Source organism: Leptidea sinapis, chromosome 21 (assembly GCF_905404315.1).
Source record: "Leptidea sinapis chromosome 21, ilLepSina1.1, whole genome shotgun sequence".
Taxonomy (NCBI): Eukaryota; Metazoa; Arthropoda; class Insecta; order Lepidoptera; family Pieridae; genus Leptidea; species Leptidea sinapis.
The window spans coordinates 5,902,978-5,924,324 of NC_066285.1; the positions used below are offsets into that span (position 1 = coordinate 5,902,978).

General features: G+C 37.8%; 1 protein-coding gene across 11 annotated transcripts in view; it reads left to right on the forward strand.

Moving 5' to 3' along the window:
• Window positions 1–21,347, forward strand: part of LOC126970415 (uncharacterized) — an 81,914-nt gene that overhangs the window by 42,169 nt on the left and 18,398 nt on the right. For 4 of the 11 annotated variants that reach the window (XM_050816267.1, XM_050816268.1, XM_050816271.1 and 1 more), the window contains 6 exons: window positions 1,924–2,055; window positions 5,284–5,404; window positions 8,017–8,190; window positions 8,806–8,937; window positions 10,902–11,003; window positions 12,517–12,743. The exons of 1 other annotated variant lie outside the window; for it this stretch is intronic. In XM_050816267.1, coding sequence (XP_050672224.1) covers window positions 1,924–2,055; window positions 5,284–5,404; window positions 8,017–8,190; window positions 8,806–8,937; window positions 10,902–11,003; window positions 12,517–12,743 — 888 coding nt within the window. The remainder of the gene's footprint in view (window positions 1–1,923; window positions 2,056–5,283; window positions 5,405–8,016; window positions 8,191–8,805; window positions 8,938–10,901; window positions 11,004–12,516; window positions 12,744–21,347) is intronic. 6 more of the 11 variants (XM_050816265.1, XM_050816264.1, XM_050816266.1 and 3 more) reach the window with 6 other exon arrangements.

Here is a 21,347-nt window from a genome sequence, read left to right on the forward strand (position 1 = left end):
ATTCTAAAGGAATCAATTTTGAGAAAAAAAAATTCTGCCATTTCATTACAATGCAGTGCCTCTCAGGATAAATTGTAAATGACACTACAATTGCACTCTTCACCTTGAGACATAAGATGTTAATTCTCAGTTGCCCAGTAATTTCACTAGCTACGGCGCCCTTCAGACCAAAACACAGTAAATTTTACACATTACTGCTTCACGGCACAAATAGCCGCCGTTGTGGTACCCATAATCTAGCCGGCATCCTGTGCAGAGGATCCTCCCACTGGTCCACTAGGTGTGCGTGGGTGATATTCTGTATATCACTAAGCGACCACCACGTTACGTAAACATTTAAGCAAAGTGTCCATCTTTTCTTGTAAATAGAGGTGTTTTGTCAGTATTAATATACATGGCAAGGCACGATTCGTCATGCTCGCATAAGTTGCTGATGGCGGCATGGTAAGGGTGGCAATGAGTTCTTGCTAGGCTAAATGTCTTCTCATTAGCTCAACTTTTCCGAAGTGGACATAAGTGGTAAGATAATTTGTTATTTTTAAAATGGTATCCCTCATTTCTGGGATTAATTACACACATTAAATTTGTAAACAAAATTTATGAACGATCCGGAACTCAAACCCAAACAAAACGTGAAATCGAAGTAGCCATTGAAGAGATTCAAGCCGAAACAATCAAAAATTTACTGAAAAATTAGTCATTTGAATCATATTGTATTCCATTGTTAAATGACAAAGTTCAACCTTTCCAATAAAACAATAGAAATTTACAAAATTATCAGATTTTTTTAAAGCCGATTCAAATTCAAATCAGCCCTTGCTGCTGATTATGCATATGCACATTCCAGATTATCATATGGAATATTAATATGGGGAAACTGTACTGAAATAAAAGATATATTTATTCAACAGAAAAAATGTATCAGAATTTTAGAAAATATTCAGCAGATGGACCCATGTAGACCATATTTTATTAAACACAAATTTTTAACTCTTACTTCAATTTACATCCTTGAAGCATGTAAATTTGTTAAAAAACATTCGGACTTATACTCAACACTACCAAATAACAAGCGAAATATTAGAAATTTAAACAAATTAAAAATGCCCCAAACAAGTATCTCATTAGTGTCATAGAGCCCTCACCACATGGCAATAAAAATTTATAATCACATCCGAAACGAAATTAAAAATAAAGAGAAGCCTTCTCTATTTAAAAGACGTCTTAAAACTTTTTTAGTCTCAAAATGCTTCTACGATTTACCCGAATTTTTTAATTACACTAAGTGTTAGAATTAATTATAATATAGAAATAAATAGTTATACTTATAGTAATAGTGGCATTGAATGTATTTTTAATATCATAAGAATGTGTAAAATGTATTAGACTTATTTATTTTATGTATAACATTGCTGTGCCCATCTAATGTACCACCCTATTGTAAAATGTAACTTGCAATAAGATATTTTGATTTGATTTGATTTGAATTCTCGGGTTCCGTCCAAGCGCTCTTACTAACGAGCCAACCGTACGAGTGACGCCTGGTGCATAAATCTAAGCATGTCTTCTTCAACTCTCAGGTTGTGGCTCCATCTCAGGATCTACTTTACAGTTGATAATCTGCTCAACCCCAATTAGTTTAAATTAGGAAACGATCCGGGAACCAAACCCGTTAAATGGTAAAATATACTATATATCAAATAACAGATAACTCTGCTAGGCAAATTACACATTGGTTAAAATATACAATGATAAATTTAAGCTTACTTTTGTGTGAAGGAAAAAATAGGCGTCATTTTTGAACGGCTTGCATTGGTCGTTACACTCTTGGCTCCCTTATCACCTAATTACGCCTCAACTATAATAACAAACTCACCTTTATTTGTATTTGCATATTGTATCATATGATTTTTTAACTTTTAGAAGTATTATATTTGCTGTTCCAACGAAACCCGCACACTGGATGACGTATGCGAGAGACGTTGGAGTGAGACATACTACCTTTGATACCTCGTACGAGTTGAAGAAGATAAAGCAATATTGGTCTGACGCGCAGTGAGTTTGTTCAATCGATATAACTCTTACTAATATAACCTAAGAATTGTTATAAATAGTGGGCCATCTAGTGTTTTATATTTTAAGTACCGATTGCTTTGACTTGGAAAGGCAGAATGATATTCAGTTTTTGACAGGAAGTTGGTTTTATGCTTAACATTAGCAAAATGGGACTCTATATGCTCGAACAAAATTGTGATATATAAAAAACTTACTTTACTTTTTCGAGTGGGTGAGTTTTTTACTTTCAAGAAGTGATATTTGTTTATAAAAATATTTGGATTTTAATTTGCGCACTGTTTTTGAAAATCGAATAATCAGACGAAATGCTCATGTTAATTGGCCGCCTCGGAGCTGTGATTTGAGCCCTTTGGATTATTTTCTGTGGGGAACTACACTGGCCTGCAAAAGTAAGTATCACACTTTTCAAATTATTTTTTTTTATTAACTATAGAAGGTAGAGATTTAAGATTAAAAACGTTTTGTTGAAAATTTTATATTAAATTATCACGCTGATACCGACCTCCTGAATATAGTCTTGTACGATATGAGCCGTGTGTGGCCGGGCATTATCATGCATCAGCATCGATCCATCACCCATATTTGCTAAATACGGCCCTGCATACTCTGTGCGACCTTCTGAAGATATGCCAGCCCATACATGTACACTGCCTCCACCGTATTGGACTCTTTCTGAGATGCAGGCTTGAAGGTATCGCTCACCAGGTCGCCTTTAAACACTTCGCCTTCCATCAGAAGTGTAAAGGGAGAATCGAGACTCATCTGCAAACAAAATTCTTGACCATTCTTCTTCATCCCACTGCATGTGATCACGGGCGTATCGCAGTCTCGCTACTCAATGCTGTCTCTCGAGTTTTGGGCCACTCGCTGGTCTTCGGGGTTTCAAATTTGCTTGAGCAAGTCTTCTTCTCACTGTACTGTCACTAATGTAGTCCCTCCGGGTCTGAAGTAGCTGTTGCTGGACTTCAACTACATTTTGGTGGCGATTTCTTAACACAGTGGAAATAATATAACGATCTTCTCGGGCTCTGGTACACCTGGGTCTGCCATTACAAGGTCTCCTCAAATGGTGTCCAGTCTCTTCGTACCTTCGCTTTACCTTCTGGACCGTTCGTACCGTCACACCGACCATTCTTGCAGTGCAACGCATACTGATGCCTAGTTCCAGAAAAGCCATGATCCTAGCACATTCTTCAACTGAAAAAGGCATGATAAATAATAGTTATGTGCTTTTTAGCATAAATTTTTAAAACAAGACTCATCGATCTTGAAAAAAATTTAAAACAGAAAGAAAAATGTGAATGGTAAAATTGTAATTCGGAAACGTCCACTTTGAAAAAGGAATGGTTTTGTTTTTGAAGTTTTTTTTCAGCCAATTCTTAAAAGCAGGTTACCGACTATAAAGTTTTTATGTACAAAATTAAATTCTCTTTGGAGTCCTTTTTATTTCGAAAGTATATCTTGTGAACTTAAAACTTTGTCCCAACTTTAAAAGTGTAATACTTACTTTTGAAGGCCAGTGTATTAACAATAAGGCTTAGCACGCACTGCGATTAAAGGCGACGGAAAACGCCAAACCGCATACAACCTCGCACTGCGTTTGGCGTTTTGCTTAATTTTATTCCAGTATTACCATGGATTTCTGGCGAGCAGCATGTGTTGCGGCTTTGATTTTTAAAATAGAAAAAAAATTAAAATAGCGCCGCCATAGGGTGCACCCATTAACAGATCAAATACATTTGAACGGATATTTTTACAAATTATGCAACGGCGCGCGGCAGCATCTTCATCAGCTTTGGACTAATGGCCTAACTTCGAAATGCAATTTCAGCTAAAGATCTATCCTCTGCGCTCGCCCAGTCGAGCCTGAATAGAAAACCGAATGCGGTTAAACGCCTTGCGTGCGCCACCATACTATTACTATAGGGCACAAAATAACGCACTTTTACAAACCGCAATGAAAATGTAGCAAGTTGCGTTTTTAGAATCAGTCACTGAAAAAAGTCGCTAATACGAGCGCTTGTATAGAAAGCTATGTGTTATTTTTTTTGCGTTTTGAGACTTACGTTTAAAAGCATGCGTTTAATCGCAGTGCGTGCTAGGCCTTATTGTTGCACAAACCATCCAGAGACAATTGAAGAATCGAAACGTGTAATCTTAGTTGCCATTGAAGAGATTCAAGCCGAAACAATCGAAAATGTACTAAAAAAATTGGTTGATCGGATGGGGTACTGCATAGCCAGTTGTGGTGATCATATGAATGATATTGTGTTCCATTCTTAAATTACAAAGTTCAACCCTTCCAATAATAATCCAAGAGAAATTTTAAAAAATGCTCAGTTTTTTATAGCCGATTCAAACTTAAAACACTAGATGGCGCACCCTTTATTGTGTTGCTTATAGCCAAACCCAAACATTGGCTTATCAGTCCTTAGATCACCGGTTAGGGGCTATCAGTGCGGTTCTTTTAACAAAGTCAAAATCTGGAAGAGCGAGTTTTACACGCTGTCTATTGATTAAAGTGTAATCAATGTTTAATATCGATTAATTTGTTAGTGCTATCTCTTAAATTAATTCACCACATACATTTGATGTATTAAAAACTTTGTAAACACAGATTTACTTGTATTGTTTCTATTTAATGTTAAACTCAGGAGTTTATCGATCTTGCGAAAAAGAGAAAAAGTCCGATCCGACTACAGCTAATCAAACAGTCACCGAATAGTTTAACACTTTCTATGACCTCTTTTTTTGAGTATTTCAATTCGTCTATAAGGTTTTTTTGGAACGAAGGTTATTATGCGGTATACAGTAGACTTGAACTGACAGAAAGAGCTATTCTTACTGACGTACATTATCTAATACATAATATTTACTTATTTCTAAATTCGATAGAATATATAGAGAGATAGTTGTAGATCTATTTTATTTAGAGGTTTTTATATATATTAACTTAGATCTTTAAGCATTTATTACACACATTAATTTAAAAATTACTTTATTTTAAAAATAAAATTTGTGCAGATTACAAAGAGTTAGAAAGAGACAAGAGTTAAATAATATGCCTGACGACTTCGTTCTTGGTGGGAGTGACTGCAAATCTTTTTTTATCAATTTATTTTGAATATTTTCAAATATATGAATCGGTTTTAATGTTTCTTTTATAGTGAGTTTCTGATAATGTTTCTAAACTTAATACTGTTTAAGGTTGTTAATCAGAATAAAAGTCGAGGGAGACAGCATTTACAAACTCGGTGACAAATTTGGATGTGATTTTGAAACTGAAGCGATTCATCTTCTTGATGAGGCTGCAGCTCTTAATTTAAAGGTTGGAAATTATTATCATTTTTATGATTACGTGACGATTGCAAAGGACTTAAAGATGAATAAAACAAATCATCACTACATTATACTGGTTTTTTTTTTTTAAATAAGGGACGATACTAGCAGGACGTTCAGCTGATGGTTATAGATACGCCATGCCCATAACAATGCAGTGCCGCTCAGGATTCTTGAATAACCCCAAAATTTTGAGCGGCACTACAATTGCGCTCGTCACCTTGAGACATAAGATGTTAATTCACATTTGCCCAGTAATTTCACTAGCTACGTCACCCTTCAGACCGAAACACAGTAAAGTTTACGCATTACTGTCAAATAGCAATTTCTATACCACTACACTTGATAACTTTCATATCATAATCACTGTACACCAAAAATAATCTAATTAATTAGGTGCAATACAGAAATTCAACATAAATCACAAATCCTATTTGATCTTTCCTAGACAGAGTTGATGGATGAATCTAATCAACGAACTACTCTAGTTCTTATTTCAGAGTGGATGACGTTATACTCTCGGTAATACATTGTATCAGATAGATATGCTTCATTTGTGTTACATCCAGCTTAATATTTGGTACGTATTAAATATCGTGATATTTAATATTAAAAAGGTTCACCAAACTATTCCTATAAAATATAAACAGAACATTTTTGAGGTATAAGCTTCAACTTCTCCTCCAGCTTTCAAGTCCAAGACGTTTGTTTCTAGCCAAGCTTGGGTAGTACTTGTAAGATCAGCTATCTGTTCACAGACTTGCTGGAAATTCCAGGGTACATTTTGAAAAAGCATATTGCTAACAGGTCTTACAATACAATCTGCCACAGTCTCTTGAAACACTATGCCTGAAGCCTTCACACCTTTTTTGAAAAATAATGCTTTGTGACTACCTGATAAGACACTTCCTAATGAAACGACTAAAGAAACAGGATGATGACCGTGTTGCATTCTTCCGATCACTTGTGAAGCTTCTTTGGAGCTGTGAGCATACACCTAGTTATTTTTCTTGCTGTCCTCCTCATTCTTGTATCGTTCTCCGCATTGCTTAGGGTCGTGACCTCCACGAATTATTTTCTGGACGATCGCTTTCCATTTGTTGCGGTCTTCGGCAATGTGTATAGCTTCATAGACGTTTTATTGGCCGCGTCGCGGATCTAGTCGCTCCAACACATCGGACTTCTGCCTGTCAGTAGCTTGCTTTGTGTTTTCCCTGTAACCAGAAGCTTGGCTAGGTTTCTTGATGTAGGTACTCATCAATTGTAAATAGTTTATCAGTAAAAACAATATTTTAGTACTTTTCTCCCATGTGCATTGTCGACCGCTCTGTACTGTAGGGATTGATGCAAGGCTTGTCTTGTACATAGACGTAAAGCACCAAGCGTCAGCACAATCTATTGAAAATTGTTTTGTTTCATCATCAGACTCACAGGAACCCTATCATCAAAGGACATGTGTCATTAACTAACTACAAATGGAGATGCTGGCTTTGAAATACTTGAGCATGAATACTTGATTTGATTTGTTCGAATATTATGAAACCGATGCAGGAATTTTTATGTTCAGTGTTAATGAGTTAATTGAGAAAGCAATTTTAAGTTTAGAAAAAAGATATTCAAGTGTAATTTTGTAATTTTAACAGGCGACAATATCGAATAGTAAATTTAGATTATATAAAGTAAGTGCAACATAACAATTCTTACTTTTTTTAACGCCCTACGTCTAATATCTATTATGTATGCAAATGCTTCATTTGCTGTTGAAATTATCAAAGTAGCTATATGTTTTCCAATAAAATTTGAGGAGATAATTTAAATCCCACACTTTTCAGTGCAATTTAAGAGTGGAGATGAATTCTTGCCACTTCTGTTCATTAAGGAGTGGTAGTAAATGGTACAATATATTATAACTTTTGACATTCATAAATGTCTTTTGCTTGACCAAAATGAATTAAGTGATTTGTTTTGATTGAGCACAAATATTCGAAAACTCCTTCGGATTATTATAATTATATAATCCCTACTAATGTTATAAACGTGAATGTAAGTTTGTTTGTTACGCTTTCACGCCTAAACCACTGAAACGATTTTGATGAACCTTAGTACAGAGACAGACTAGAACTTGGAAAAGGACAAAGGGTACCTTTTATCGTGATTAAGAGGTTTGGAGGGGTTGAAATAAAGAAGAAAGTTTGTATAGAAGTTCGTCATTATTACTTATGACACCAGGAAACTTTGTATTTTGGCACGTGATAAGAAAAAAATTATTAAGAAAAAAAACGTAGTTTATAAAAATGTATTAACCACAGCAGTTTTTATGTGCTTTATTTTCAATGTACAAAAATATAAAATGCTGACATAATTGGACGAAGTCGCGGATTAAAGCTAGTATTAGATAAATGTACCTATAACTTTGATATGCTGTAATTGGATATGTAGTTTTTTTTTCAGAGTTTTCAAGTTTGAAAAGAGTTCTGGATGGCAGAAGACTCCTTCCGAAACGACGTTTCTCCCCAAAATAAGGGTTGTTCACAGAACACCAACTATATATCCAACAATGCGAATAGGTCTGCGATTAATCTGATTTCAATTTGCTTTCAGGTTGTGGGTGTGGCTTTTCACGTGGGTAGTGGTTGTTCTTCCGCTGACAGCCATATAATAGGGCTTCAAAGAGCGAAAGCCTTGTTCGACCACGAAGAAAAAGCGGGGAGGAAAATGAATATTGTTGATATTGGGGGTGGCTTCTTGAGTGACAGAAGAGACAGAATTGATCAGGTAAGGCAGGACATAATTATATATACTATTATATATATATGACATATCATTAATTTGTCGGGGACCCAGTACTCTGTGAACGGCTGGATCACTTGGCGTTGCGTAGAGACGTCGCTTCATTGTGTGTCTTCTACCGCATTTATCACGGGGAGTGTTCCGAAGAGCTGTTCAACCTGATTCTTGCCGCCGAATTTCACCTTCGCACGACACGCCACAAGTTACGATATCAAGGAGCTTTCTTCCTCGTACCACGAAGCTGTGGAATGAGCTTCCTTGTGCGGTGTTTCCGGGACGATACGACATGGGTACCTTCAAGAAAAGCGCGTACACCTTCCTTAAAGGCCGGCAACGCTCTTGTGATTCCTCTGGTGTTGCAGCAGAGTGTGGGCGGCGGTGATCACTTAACACTAGGTGACCCGTACGCTCGTTTGTCCTCCTATTCCATAAAAAAAAGGCAGGAATTGAAAAAAATACGTATAAATCGATTTGATGATTAAAATTCAAGTAAAGAAATCTTATATAAACAGTTTGAATAAAATTTCATAATTTGAATTGCTTCCATTTGCGAATTCTGCCTAAGTTCTTATTTAAGTTTTCTTTCAATTAAATCATCAGGTATCTACACTCGTAAACGACGCATTAAAGAAGCTATTTCCTGATCCAAATATTCAAATTATCGCTGAGCCAGGCCGCTATATATGTGACTCCTCCATGGATCACTACAGCAGCATTATTAATGTTCGAAGGGTATACAATTTGTTGTTTTTTAATCTCAAATTATTTTGAAAATAGTTTTATTTTATAAATGCCTGCACCTACAGGGATTCGAAACCATTGCGATTCCAATAACAGTTGATAGAGTTATTGCTTCGAAGATTCTAAGAAAGTGTCTCCAAATTCACTTTAAACAGTAAGTTTACTCAAGAGAAGCCAATAATAAAGTGGTGCATAGTGAAAAACAAAATTGTTTTAACTTTTACTCAAGAAGTAGACGCTTAGTTTCCATGTGCGATTGGTGTGCGGAAATTTATTCTTTTCCGCACTTGTGCTTTTTGTTTTCCTAATGTACTATCAGCCGACGTCCACCGCTGGCCAAAGGAATCCCCCAAAGATCTCCTCGACGATCGATCCTGCGTTGCCCTCATCCAACTTATTCCGGTGATATTGACCAGATCGTCAGTTCAACTTTTGGCCGGTTCACCTACCAACATTGCGTCTTCCGGTACGTGGTCGCCGTTCGAGGACTTTTCCTAATGCATATTACCTCCAAATTCATAAATGTTTGTTATTCAAATCGTCGTCCGTAATAAAATGTATGATATGATTATCTAAAGAATTAATAGTATATATATTATTTTCATTGAGAACTTCGTCAACTGCACTACGCTATAGCCGTTTATTGTATGTACCTCTATCATCTACTAACTATCAAAGCAATAGTTATATGATGCGAGCTATCTCCATCTATAATAAACTAAGCAGTGAAATAATTAATTTGGATATTTTTAATACAACTGTCAAAGCAACGAAACAATGTATCATGAAAACATGTTTTGAATCCTATGATAAAATAAAATTAAATAAAAATAGCCTTTATTTTTCTACTACAACAATATTTTACATCTTACTCTAGTTTGAACTATGTACATATATGATTTTTAATTAATTTAATAGGTTATTATACTAGATTAATTTTATTCGTATTTAAAAGTAGTAGTCGCTTCTGTAGCGTAGGCCTCTCCTTAATCCTTCCAAATATCTCTTACGTGGATTCTTTCCATTTTTCGCTGACATACAGAAATTTTCTTTTCGTCCTTTTGCCTTAATGACCACGTCTGGCAACCATATGTTAGACACGGTAGTACTGCTACTTCAAAGAGTCTCTTTTTAATATTTACATTTATTGTATTATTTTTCATTATTTCTTTTAACCCTCAATACTTTCTCCAGGCTAAAGGTTTTTCCGTCGGTGTGTTTCCTTCTGTGTATTATTTTCAAATGACTCTAGTTGTCCTAAGTAAACGTATTCTTTAACATATTCTATTGTTTCATTTGCTACAATTATGTTTCGGGGTACTCCGTTAGTCAAAACTTTAGTTTTTTTATTATTCAATGACAGTCCGACCTTTTGACTTGCTATTTTGAATCCTATGACTAACCTGTAAATATTAAGTGTGCTTACTATTAGATTATAATATTACATGTTTACTATTTATAATTTTGCTTCTTACTACTTCTATTGTCTATTAGTGAATATCTGTAATTAGCTCTAAGTATTTACTGTATTTTTATTTTGTAAACAGCTATTGATATTCCTTGAAATAAATAAATAAATAAAATAACAGTACTACAAGTTTTGTTAATTTAGATAAATTTTTGTCATTTAATTGTATGCACTCATGCATACAAGCCTTTGTCCTGCCATGTCCTCTAAAAAAGAAAACTACTCCCGCATAATTACGTTAAATAAATACATGATGGTGGTGCATATAATGAGGATTTTTCCGCTATTGTTATAAAAAGAACTTACTCACTTATCGTATTTGAATGTAATGTGCTATTACAAATACTTTTTTGATACTTTACTTAAATTTATTACAAACAGCATACTCAAAGTAGAACACAGTGTTAGACTTATCAATATTTTCGTATGAAACACCCTCAAATATTTTCCCAATATATTCGTTACATGCGTGACTGTAACATTTCAGATAATGAAGGGAGAGCAAAGTATGAATATGATATATATAAATGATGGATTTTTTGGCTCTTTGGGATTCTTTGATCCATGGCACACTGTGAAGAGATTTGAGGTTAGTTAATATAGGAATCACGACCATCATGTTCACGAAGCATCCTTAAACAAACAATGATTTGAAGCTCTAAAGGTTGATGCATCCAATGTGCGATATTTTATATTTAAGCATTTAATTCTTTATTACTTTTCATCAAATAATTTATATTATTTAAACACGACTCATTTTATATTGAATGCAGCACTTTACAAACTAATTTATTATGTATATTACAGCCATTGTAAAATACTCTATTTGATTGAAACGAGTGGCCCTTGAGTTTCTTATATGTTCTTCTCACGAGCTCAACTATTTAAGAACATAATATGGTAAATTCAGTCATTTAAAGAAATATTTTTAGTGATGATTCAAAAGCGCTTAGTTTAAGGCTTTTTGTATAGAGTTTATTTAACTTTGACTTTGTGTGCTTCAGGCCACACGAAATGTTGCCAGGGCAAGTTTAATCATACGATATGCAACCATTATTTTGTTCTATCCTGTATATATTATCTGTTTAATATATTTGTGTATACATCTTGAAAAACCCAAAAACAGACCTCTCAGAGCGGCACTACAATTACGCTCGTCACCTTGAGACATAAGATTTTAAGTCTCATTTGCCCCGTAATTTCACTAGCCACAGCGCTCTTCAGACTGAAACACAATAATGTTTACATATAACTGCTTCACGGCTGAAAAAAGCGCCGTTGTGGTGTCCGTAATCTAGTATTTCTCTATCTCTTTCTATTCACTCCTAAGATATGACATTATAATCCTGACCACTCATCACGTGATCGTGATATCATCAAATAACCAAAATAAATTGCTTAGCTTACTAGAAAGTAGCAATCTCAAAAAGTACAACTTTTTTGGAAAATTGTAAATACGTTTACCGAATATTGCTTATATAATGAAAAAACATATATAACGGAGAAAGAACCTCTGTATTGTTTTTAAAAGGTGTGGCATAACTACTGTTGACGTCACAATTGTTGACTTGCTGGTGGTCACTCATAATTGGATCATCGAAAGAAAACTGCAGCAAGTATTTGATTACCTTCTTGTATTCCACGAGCTGTGTAACCACGTCCCAGAGATGTCCGTACCGTTCGACGGCTCGAATACGAATGCCTCGATAGTCGTTTTTTTTTTTTTTGCACCCAGACAAAGGTAAAGGGCTACCCTCCGGGATTACGAAGGGAGGGAGGTGGTGAATGCTATGTTATGTGGGACTCACGTAAGAACCAACCCACTAAACACCACCTCAGGTTGGCCCTCTAAGCCTTCATCGTAGGCGACCATCTCTCGGGGAAGAGAGGCGCAAATCGATTGTCGACAGTGTGGCAGTATTTATAGGGCTAAGCGCACGTGCACGTGCTAAGAATTCATATTTTTTAACAATAATTTCACATCACAATGTAATCAAACGATGATTTTTTGGATTAATTTTATATTATATACAATAGTAACAGTACTTTCTTCAGCTTTCATATTATAAGACAAAACCAATGCAATTTTTAAATACTTTCAGACAGAAACTGATTGTAAAGGAAATCAGCCAGAGACAATGATAATCTGGGGACCAAGTTGTGACTCAACAGACCGAGTTATGGAAAACTTGGATATCAAGCTCCCGCCGTGTTCGCCATTAGATTGGCTCGTCTTTCCGCTCCGAGGCGCCTACACCTTCGTATATGCGTGTGAGTTCTCGTGCCTACAGAAGTCTTTAATAAGATCAGTCATCTCTAGTGACTTATGGTGAGTATGTTTGCTGGAGACGATCTTGGCTTTGAATGGATTTAAGTTTTTTTACGACATTAAGGGACGAGACAAGCAGTAAATGCCTTGAGACATAAGATGTTAAGTTTCATGGCACCCTTCAAACAGAAACACAATGCTTACACATTACTACTTCACGGCAGAAATAGGCGCCGTTGTGGTACCCATAATCTAGCTGGCATCCTGAGCAAAGGAGCCTCCCACTGGTAAAATACATTTGTCATGGGCATCTAAAGAAAGAGTTTGTGTGTTGGAAATACGTATAGTCCATGCCAGGAAGAAATGTAAGATATTTACTGCGTTTTCAGTCTTATATGATTTTATAAGTTATCTGAAAATTTAAAGTTGTTTATCGTCAAAGACACGTAAGGATTCATCTCCGCTGCGCTCCAACTAGATATCGCGCTACCTAAAAACAATAGCTTTTTTATTACGGCAACTATTAGATGCTTGTGTGCATAACATCTTAACGCTCAATGGCATCTTTCAAATTTTGTAACATACTCTTCGTGTTATTTTGCATTGAAATTAATAAAATACAAAATACTTACTAATGATATATTGTGATCCCAGTGTCTTTCTTTTTTCTTGTAGTATTATTTTTATAAAGTTTTACTACGCAAACAGGTATTTTAGTTTCAATTATTATCTAAGTTTAACAGAACATGTGGCTAGTCGACAACGATACATCTTGTCCGAGACTGGCTAAAGTAAGCCCATTTGGGCGTAATATTAGTTGCTGCACTTTGCGACAACGCCTGCGGTATCTAGTTCGAGCGCAGCGAAGACCAATCCTTAATCTAAGTGATCTCCATTTGTTTCCTTTTTGCGTTTTGAATATATTTACTGACTACGATACTGGCTGGTTCCAAATTGCATACAAACTATACGTCAGCTAGCGAAAATCTTCAAAAAGACTTCAAATAGTTTTCTGTGTTCAGTGTTTTGGATGGCCAAGTTATTCTATTTATTTAAAACATAAAAGATTTTTAATATTATATGGTCACTGTAAGATGATGCTAGCTTAGCTAATTACGTTATAACTTAATACAGAAGGACCCTTAACCCAGTAATGCCCGAATTATTTTATTTTCGATTTTTTATATTTTGAACATTGAATATTGTTAAATTGAAGGTTTTGAGCCATGTAAAATTTATATTTTTTGTTTTATGTAATTTGGAAGTTAGAGAAAAGACATGTGTCTATATGGACACGGTAAGCACTAGCAATAGCTAAAGAGATGAGATACTACTGACGAGATGATGAGATACACTAATGAGCCTACTTCAAGGGAAATTTAGTATCTTGTCTCGACATAACAAATACAAAAGCTTATTATGAGAATTATTTATTGTGTTGTAATACAAAACATGGAACTCATAAGCCGACATAGCACATTCTGATCTTACAGTTGACGTCCTTGATTTGCAGTGCGGGCCGACGCATTTTCTTTTTTTTCACCCTTTCAGCTAGTTTTGACGTTGATGGTCTTCCTGGACCTTTAGCACATACTCCATAAGTTGTAAGGTAGATGAGTACAATTTCTCTTCGCAACTCCAGCTGTGGCATCTTAAATTTTTTTTCTGAAGTTGCCACGCATTGTGCACACATGCATCCAGCATCCACGTAAATAGGGACCAATACTTAGGAGTTCTTCTATAAAGCATATTGATGAAAGAAAATAAAAAAAAAAACTGACTGCAGATTTTTCAGACTGGTATAAGTTGTATGTGGATATTTCAATCTCAGCAAAAGATCCCAAAAACGGCTCTATGTCACCATCAATCCAAGTCCTTTCTGCCACAAAGATCATCAAGACGAAGGTTATCTCTGTCAGAGGTTTGGTTTCGACGATCAAAACTTACCTCTACCTCAGTCGTTAACTGACGAGAATTCAAGTTCTGGGCTCTGCCACTTCTATCTTCGTCACCCAAAACTTCATCGGTCAAAATGGCTGGATCAGGAGGGGCTATGAAGATCGATTCTGGTATCGGAAGTTCACCACTACGTTCTTCATATTCAAATAAAACATCCAGCACTTCATTTAGGGTAACTCGAACAATCTGAAACTAATACACCAATTGTTATAATGCTATGGCTAGCGCTTAGCGTGTCCATATGGACACAGCAACTTCAGTACTAAATATCAACTACTAAATAATATGTAAACAATAATTTATGCTTTGTATACATAAATAAATAATATCTCTATAACTTTGCTCAAGAAAAACAAATATTAAATAGATGATTTGAAAATAATAATGACTTACTCTTTTCTCGGATCCATTTTTTCACCGTAATGAAGAAAGGCGGTAAATATACGAAGATACCCACCGAACACAAATAATTATGACACTGACAGTGACATATAATACAACTTTAACATTTGACGGTATAATGTGAACAGTAAAAATAAAAATTAAAGTAAAATTATTACCATAATAAGGCATTACTGGGTTAAGTAGGGACTTAATAAATTGAGTCCCCACAATTCTAGTAATCACTAAACAATAATACCAGTACTTAAATCATGAAGGAAATCTATCAAAAATTACAATCGTCTAAAAGTTACGTAAATTCAATAAAAAACTCTAAGCAATTCACGTTACAGATATTATAGTAAAACAGATTTTTAAAGAAAATCCTTTATCTTAATCTAGATTTTAAACAAGCGTTTTGAAATACCATGGTACTTTAATTACATGCAAAATACCTTTTCCTTTTATTGCTTTTTGGATTTATTGAAATTGTACTACTAGATGTAGAAAGCAGTTTATAAGAAATTAGAGTGGTTTTCTATGATCCTGATTTCTTATTATTTCTTGTTGTAAGTCCCAACATCACACCACATTATCGTTACACACCGTCAATGAATCACCATGAAAGCAATACGTAAACAGAATTTATTTTATTAGAATGGTTTGCCATGGATATGGTTTCTATTGTCTTTGTCACAACACCAGCTACCGTCACGGACTAGTAAAAAAATAAGGACTCCGTGTTACTTTACATAACAGTGTACCACCAAAACAAGCCGATTAACGTGTAAATACACAGCCCTACACACACACATACACTACTACAGGCCGATAGGCGGCCATTATGAGAATTGTCATCCTCTATGACAGATCAGTTTGCGTCTCAATAAAATATTTAAAAAATGCCGTCGTGCCTTGTGAAAAAGTGTAAAAACGATAATATAAGTATATGTGGCCATATATGATTATTTAAGGGAGAAAAAATTGTGTAACTGGGATACTAGTTACACAATTTTTTACCCCGTAACCACACACACACTAGCATAACGGTGCTTCACTTGATAATATCACGGCGCGGAGTCCTTCTTTTTTTTACTCGTCCGTGGCTAACATATCTATCACAAGGAATCGTCCTGGAAACGCCCCGTACTTATATCACCTCAAAAATTTCATAGTTATAGGAAAAGCAACAGAAAAGCAACAAGCTCAATAGAAAAACAGATATACACTTTATTGGTTCACTATTGAGTCCACATTCCAATTACTATAGTTAGGTAATCCAGACAAAAATAATAACGGTACTATGCGACATGTATGAAGCCAACATGACGTATATAAGACGCGTGCAGCTTCGTTATTGAAAGCATGCCCTATAATAGGCTAGTATTATTAGAGTATTATTCGTATAACAAGAACCTTAGCCTTCTTGTTTGTGAATCATAAAATTGTTGCATTGTTTTCTGTCGTGGCTATTATGGAATTGTTTGGAAGGTATTTGTTGAAAATTGCTATCGTTCTATGTAAGAGGTTGTTGGATTATTATTTATATCTCTATAATAATTATTTAGTGAGCTCAGGGTCAAAGTACTATCTGAGGATCTATTATGCTACTGAGCGTATGCCCTCAGCTCTCCATACCCTCTAAGGTTTAGAATTCGGGGTTATTAATAAGCGACCAGATGCCATTGCTTTGCCGGAGTTTTAATCACATCCTTGAGGCTGAAATGGAAAAATTTCTATCCAGCTAGACATTGAAAGTACGTAAGTCGTTTTAAAATAAAAGACAGTAGACAAAAACGACATATAATCATTATTTCACAAAGATGTACTAACAAATCCAACGCGTTTATATTTTTTTATGATTGTAAGGGACGAGACGAGCAGGACGTTCAGCTGATGGTAATTGATACGCCCTGCCCATTACAATGCAGTGCCGCTAAGGACTCTTGAAAAACCCAAAAGTTCTGAGCGGTACTACAATTGTGATCGTCACCTTGAACATAAGATATAAAGTCTCATTTGCCCAGTAATTTCACTAGCTACGGTGCCTTTCAGACCGAAGCACATGTAATGTAATGTTTACACATTACTCGATCACGGCAGTAATAGGCGCCGTTGTGGTACCCATAATCTAGCTGGTATCCTGTGCAAAGAAGCCATTGGTAAATCTTATAAATTGTGGATCCTCATCCTACGAACACATCAAATGCTAATACTATGAGCACAGTATTTTTTTAATGCAATTTTATCTTATAAGCACTAATATAAGTAGGAATATATACAATATTTTCTCTTGAAAGGGATTCCGTTTTCAGCTCAGAGTGTAAAAACAGCTGTATGTTGAAAAACTGCAATTTACTCATTCCATTGCACACACAATAAAGCCAATAAATCCCCCGGCATCGAAACCATACTATACAAGTTAATTAAATATCGGAGGTAATATAAATATATCGCAATACTTAGTTGACAAATACAGAAATCTAACAAATCAAAATGGCCGCTTCACCAAATGCTCGCGCTGTACATCGCATGTGCTCGATAACGACTTTGTATTACATGGATTTTACAACTTTTTACGGTAAACGAACTGAGTTGCGAGACTTGGTTTCTTACAAGTTATATTTTTGATGGCATTTAAATATCATATATATCATATAATATAACCTGATCAACCCCAACATAATATGTATATTAGGACATTGACTTGAGATGTCGCTCTTGCAAATCTAAACAAAAAGTAGATCTTTCAGATAAAGCCACAACCTAGTGGGAGAGTCATGCTGCCGTCTTATGACGTCAGTACAATCGGGCCAGACTCGTCCGGGTTAATTACCACACTCGCACAGAATACCAGCGTGAAGTAGCGGCCTAGTGCCGCTATGTTTCGCATAGGTTCGTGTCGAGGACCGGAGGCCATCCCTTACCCCCACCCCCTCCCGCCAACAAAATATGAGAGCGGCCCATAAAGAGATATTACCCCAGGAGGGTACCGGCTCTACCAGAGCCGGAGAATCCCTCCCCGAGCACTCTCGTTCGGGCTGCCCTTCGTCTTCTGGGGTGGGCACAGAACCGCGCATGACCGAGGACAAACGAGGCAGAAACACCACGGCACCCCGCTCCACGCTCAACGTGGACTTTTGCAATATCAGGGGAATTCACTCCAATTTAAACGCCGTCCACCACCACGTTGAGACGGCGCAGCTGGCCTTGTGTTTCCTTACGGCGACGCAGATATCTCGACCTAGCGATACGTCATATTTAACGTACCCCGGGTACAAAATTGAGCACAATTTTTGCCTCATGCCGGGGTATGTGTGTACGTTAGGGAGGATATCTGCTGTCGCCGTCTCGGCAATTTTGAGGGTAGGGACCTGTCTACTCTCTGGCTCCGCGTAGATTTAGAGGACCGCGTCCGTATCTATGCGTGTGTCTACAGGTCCCATAGTGGTAACGCAGAAACCGATCATCTCATGGGCTGCGTTCAAGCGGCAATTGACGACGCGCTTGCACAGATCCCCTCCGCTGAAATCGTAGTCTTGGGTGATTTCGATGGGCACAATGCAGAATGGCTTGGATCACGTACCACAGACTACGCAGGACGATCTGTGCATAATTTTGCATTGGCGTATGGTCTGTCCCAATTGGTTGAGTCGCCAATGCGGCTCCCGGATGTGGATAGCCACATGCCGTCCTTATTAGATCTTCTGCTGACTACACATCCCGATGGTTACCAGGTCATTGTCGACGCCCCTCTCGGAACGTCCGACCATTGCCTGGTCAGGAGTGTAGTGCCTATACGACGCCAACCTCGCAGACCACCAGCGACCCGCCGCGTTTGGCAATACAAGTCAGCAGATTGGGATAGGATGCGTTCCTTTTTTGCATCCTACCCTTGGGGCAAGGTTTGTTTCCCTTCGCATCATCCTAGTGCCTGCGCCGTTGCAGTAGCCGATGTGATACTGCAGGGCATGGATATTTTTATACCAAGCTCTGTAGTACCGATCGGTGGCAGATCACAGCCCTGGTTCGATGCGTCAGTTAAAGCAGCATCTGACTGCAAAAAACAGGCGTATCGAACTTGGGTTGCGACGCTGGGCTCAAAGGATCCAAACTGCAAAGTTTTTAAGAGTAAATATAACCGTGCCTCAAGATTTTTTAAGCGGGAAATCGCCCGTGCGAAGTCTACGCACGTCGTCAAAATCGGCGAGCAGCTTTCCAGTTACCCGACCGGAACTTCTGGTCGTTGTCGAAAGCTGCTCTTGGTAACTTCAACCAGCCGTCCATGCCACCATTGCACATGAGGAATGACACCCTGGCCCATAAAAGAGAAAGCCGAGCTCCTGTGCGCTCTTTTCGCCTCCAACTCGACACTTGACGACAACGGAAAAACACCGCCGACTATCCCGTGGTGTCAGAGCTCTATGCCTGAAGTACAGTTCAGACAGAAAACTGTTAGGTGAGCTCTGTTTTCGTTGGATGTCAGGAAGTCGAGCGGGCCGGATGGCATTTCTCCAATCTTGCTTAGAACGTGTGCCCCTGAGTTGACGCCGGTGCTAACGCGTTTATTCCGGCACTCTTATTCCAAAGGCGTAGTCCCTGACTCATGGAAGTCAGCCCTTGTCCATCCGATCCAACAAAAAGGAGACAATTCGGATCCGGCGAACTACAGGCCTATTGCTATCATCTCCCTGCTCTCTAAAATCATGGAGAGCATAATTAGCCGCCAGCTTTTGGTATACCTAGAGGGTCACCAGTTCATGAACGACCGATAGTACGGCTTTCGCCATGGACGGTCAGCAGGTGATCTTCTAGTATACCTAACACATAGATGGGCGGTGGCTATTGAAAGCAAGGGGGAAGGCCTGGCAGTTAGCCTGGATATAGCGAAGGCCTTTGATCGTGTATGGCACAAGGCACTTCTCTCAAAACTTCCATCATTTGGGCTTCCCGAGAGCTTGTGCAAGTGGACCTCCAGCTTCCTCACTGGGCGTAGCATACAGGTCTTTGTCGACGGATATTGCTCAAATCTGAAGCCCGTGAATGCTGTAGTGCCCCAAGGCTGTGTGCTATCTCCTACGCTGTTTCTCCTGCATATCAATGATATGTTGGACACCTCCAACATACATTGCTATGCGGACGACAGCACTGGTGATGCCGTATACACGGGCCATACAGGTCTCTCTCGGGAAACCGTCGACCAGTGCCGGGAGAAACTTGTGTCTTCTATCGAGTCCTCTCTCGAGAAGGTCGCGGAATGGGGTAAATTGAACCTTGTCCAATTTAACCCCCAGAAGACTCAAGTTTGCGCGTTTACCACTAAAACAACCCCATTTGTCGTATCACCGCTCTTCGAGAACACTTCTCTTAAAGCAGCGCCTAGTATCGGAATACTGGGTCTCGAAATCTCGAGCGATTGCCAATTCCGTGGCCATCTGGAGGGCAAAGCCAAATTGGCTTCGAAGAAGCTGGGCGTCATCAATAGAGCACGGCAATACTACGCGCAGAGCGCAGGTCCGGCCGCACATGGAGTATTGCTGTCATCTCTGGTCTGGCGCATCCCAGTATCTGCTCAATCCATTTGACCGCGTGCAACGTAGAGCAGCTCGAATTGTCGGGGACTCAGTGCTCTGTGAACGGCTGGATCTCTTGGCGTTGCGTAGAGACGTCGCATCATTGTGTGTCTTCTACCGCATTTATCACGGGGAGTGTTCCGAAGAGCTGTTTAACCTGATTCCTGCCGCCGAATTCCACCTTCGCACGACACGCCACAAGTTAGGATTTCATCCCCACCATCTGGATGTGTGGCGGTCCTCCACAGTGCGGTTTTCAAGGAGCTTTCTCCCTCGTACTACAAAGCTATGGAATGAGCTTCCTTGTGCGGTGTTTCCGGGACAATACGACATGGGTACCTTCAAAAAAAGCGCGTACACCTTCCTTAAAGGCCGGCAACGTTCTTGTGATTCCTCTGGTGTTGCAAGAGAATGTGTGCGGCGGTGATCACTTAACACCAGGTGACCCGTACGCTCGTTTGTCCTCCTATTCCATAAAAAAAAATAAAAAAAACCTGAGAATTGAACAAAGCATACAAGATTTTAACACTGATTTGAAATTTAAGTATGTTAAGGTAGCGATATAGTAAAAATCTTCAAATTAATTAACCCAAAAAATACTAAAGACCTATGTGGCCATTCGACTAATATTGTAAAATACATACTTGACATTATAGCACCTGAAATAGAAATAATATTTAATGAATGCATAAATGAGGATGTGTTCCCTGACCTCATGAAATACATCAAAGTTATATCTTTGTTTAAATCG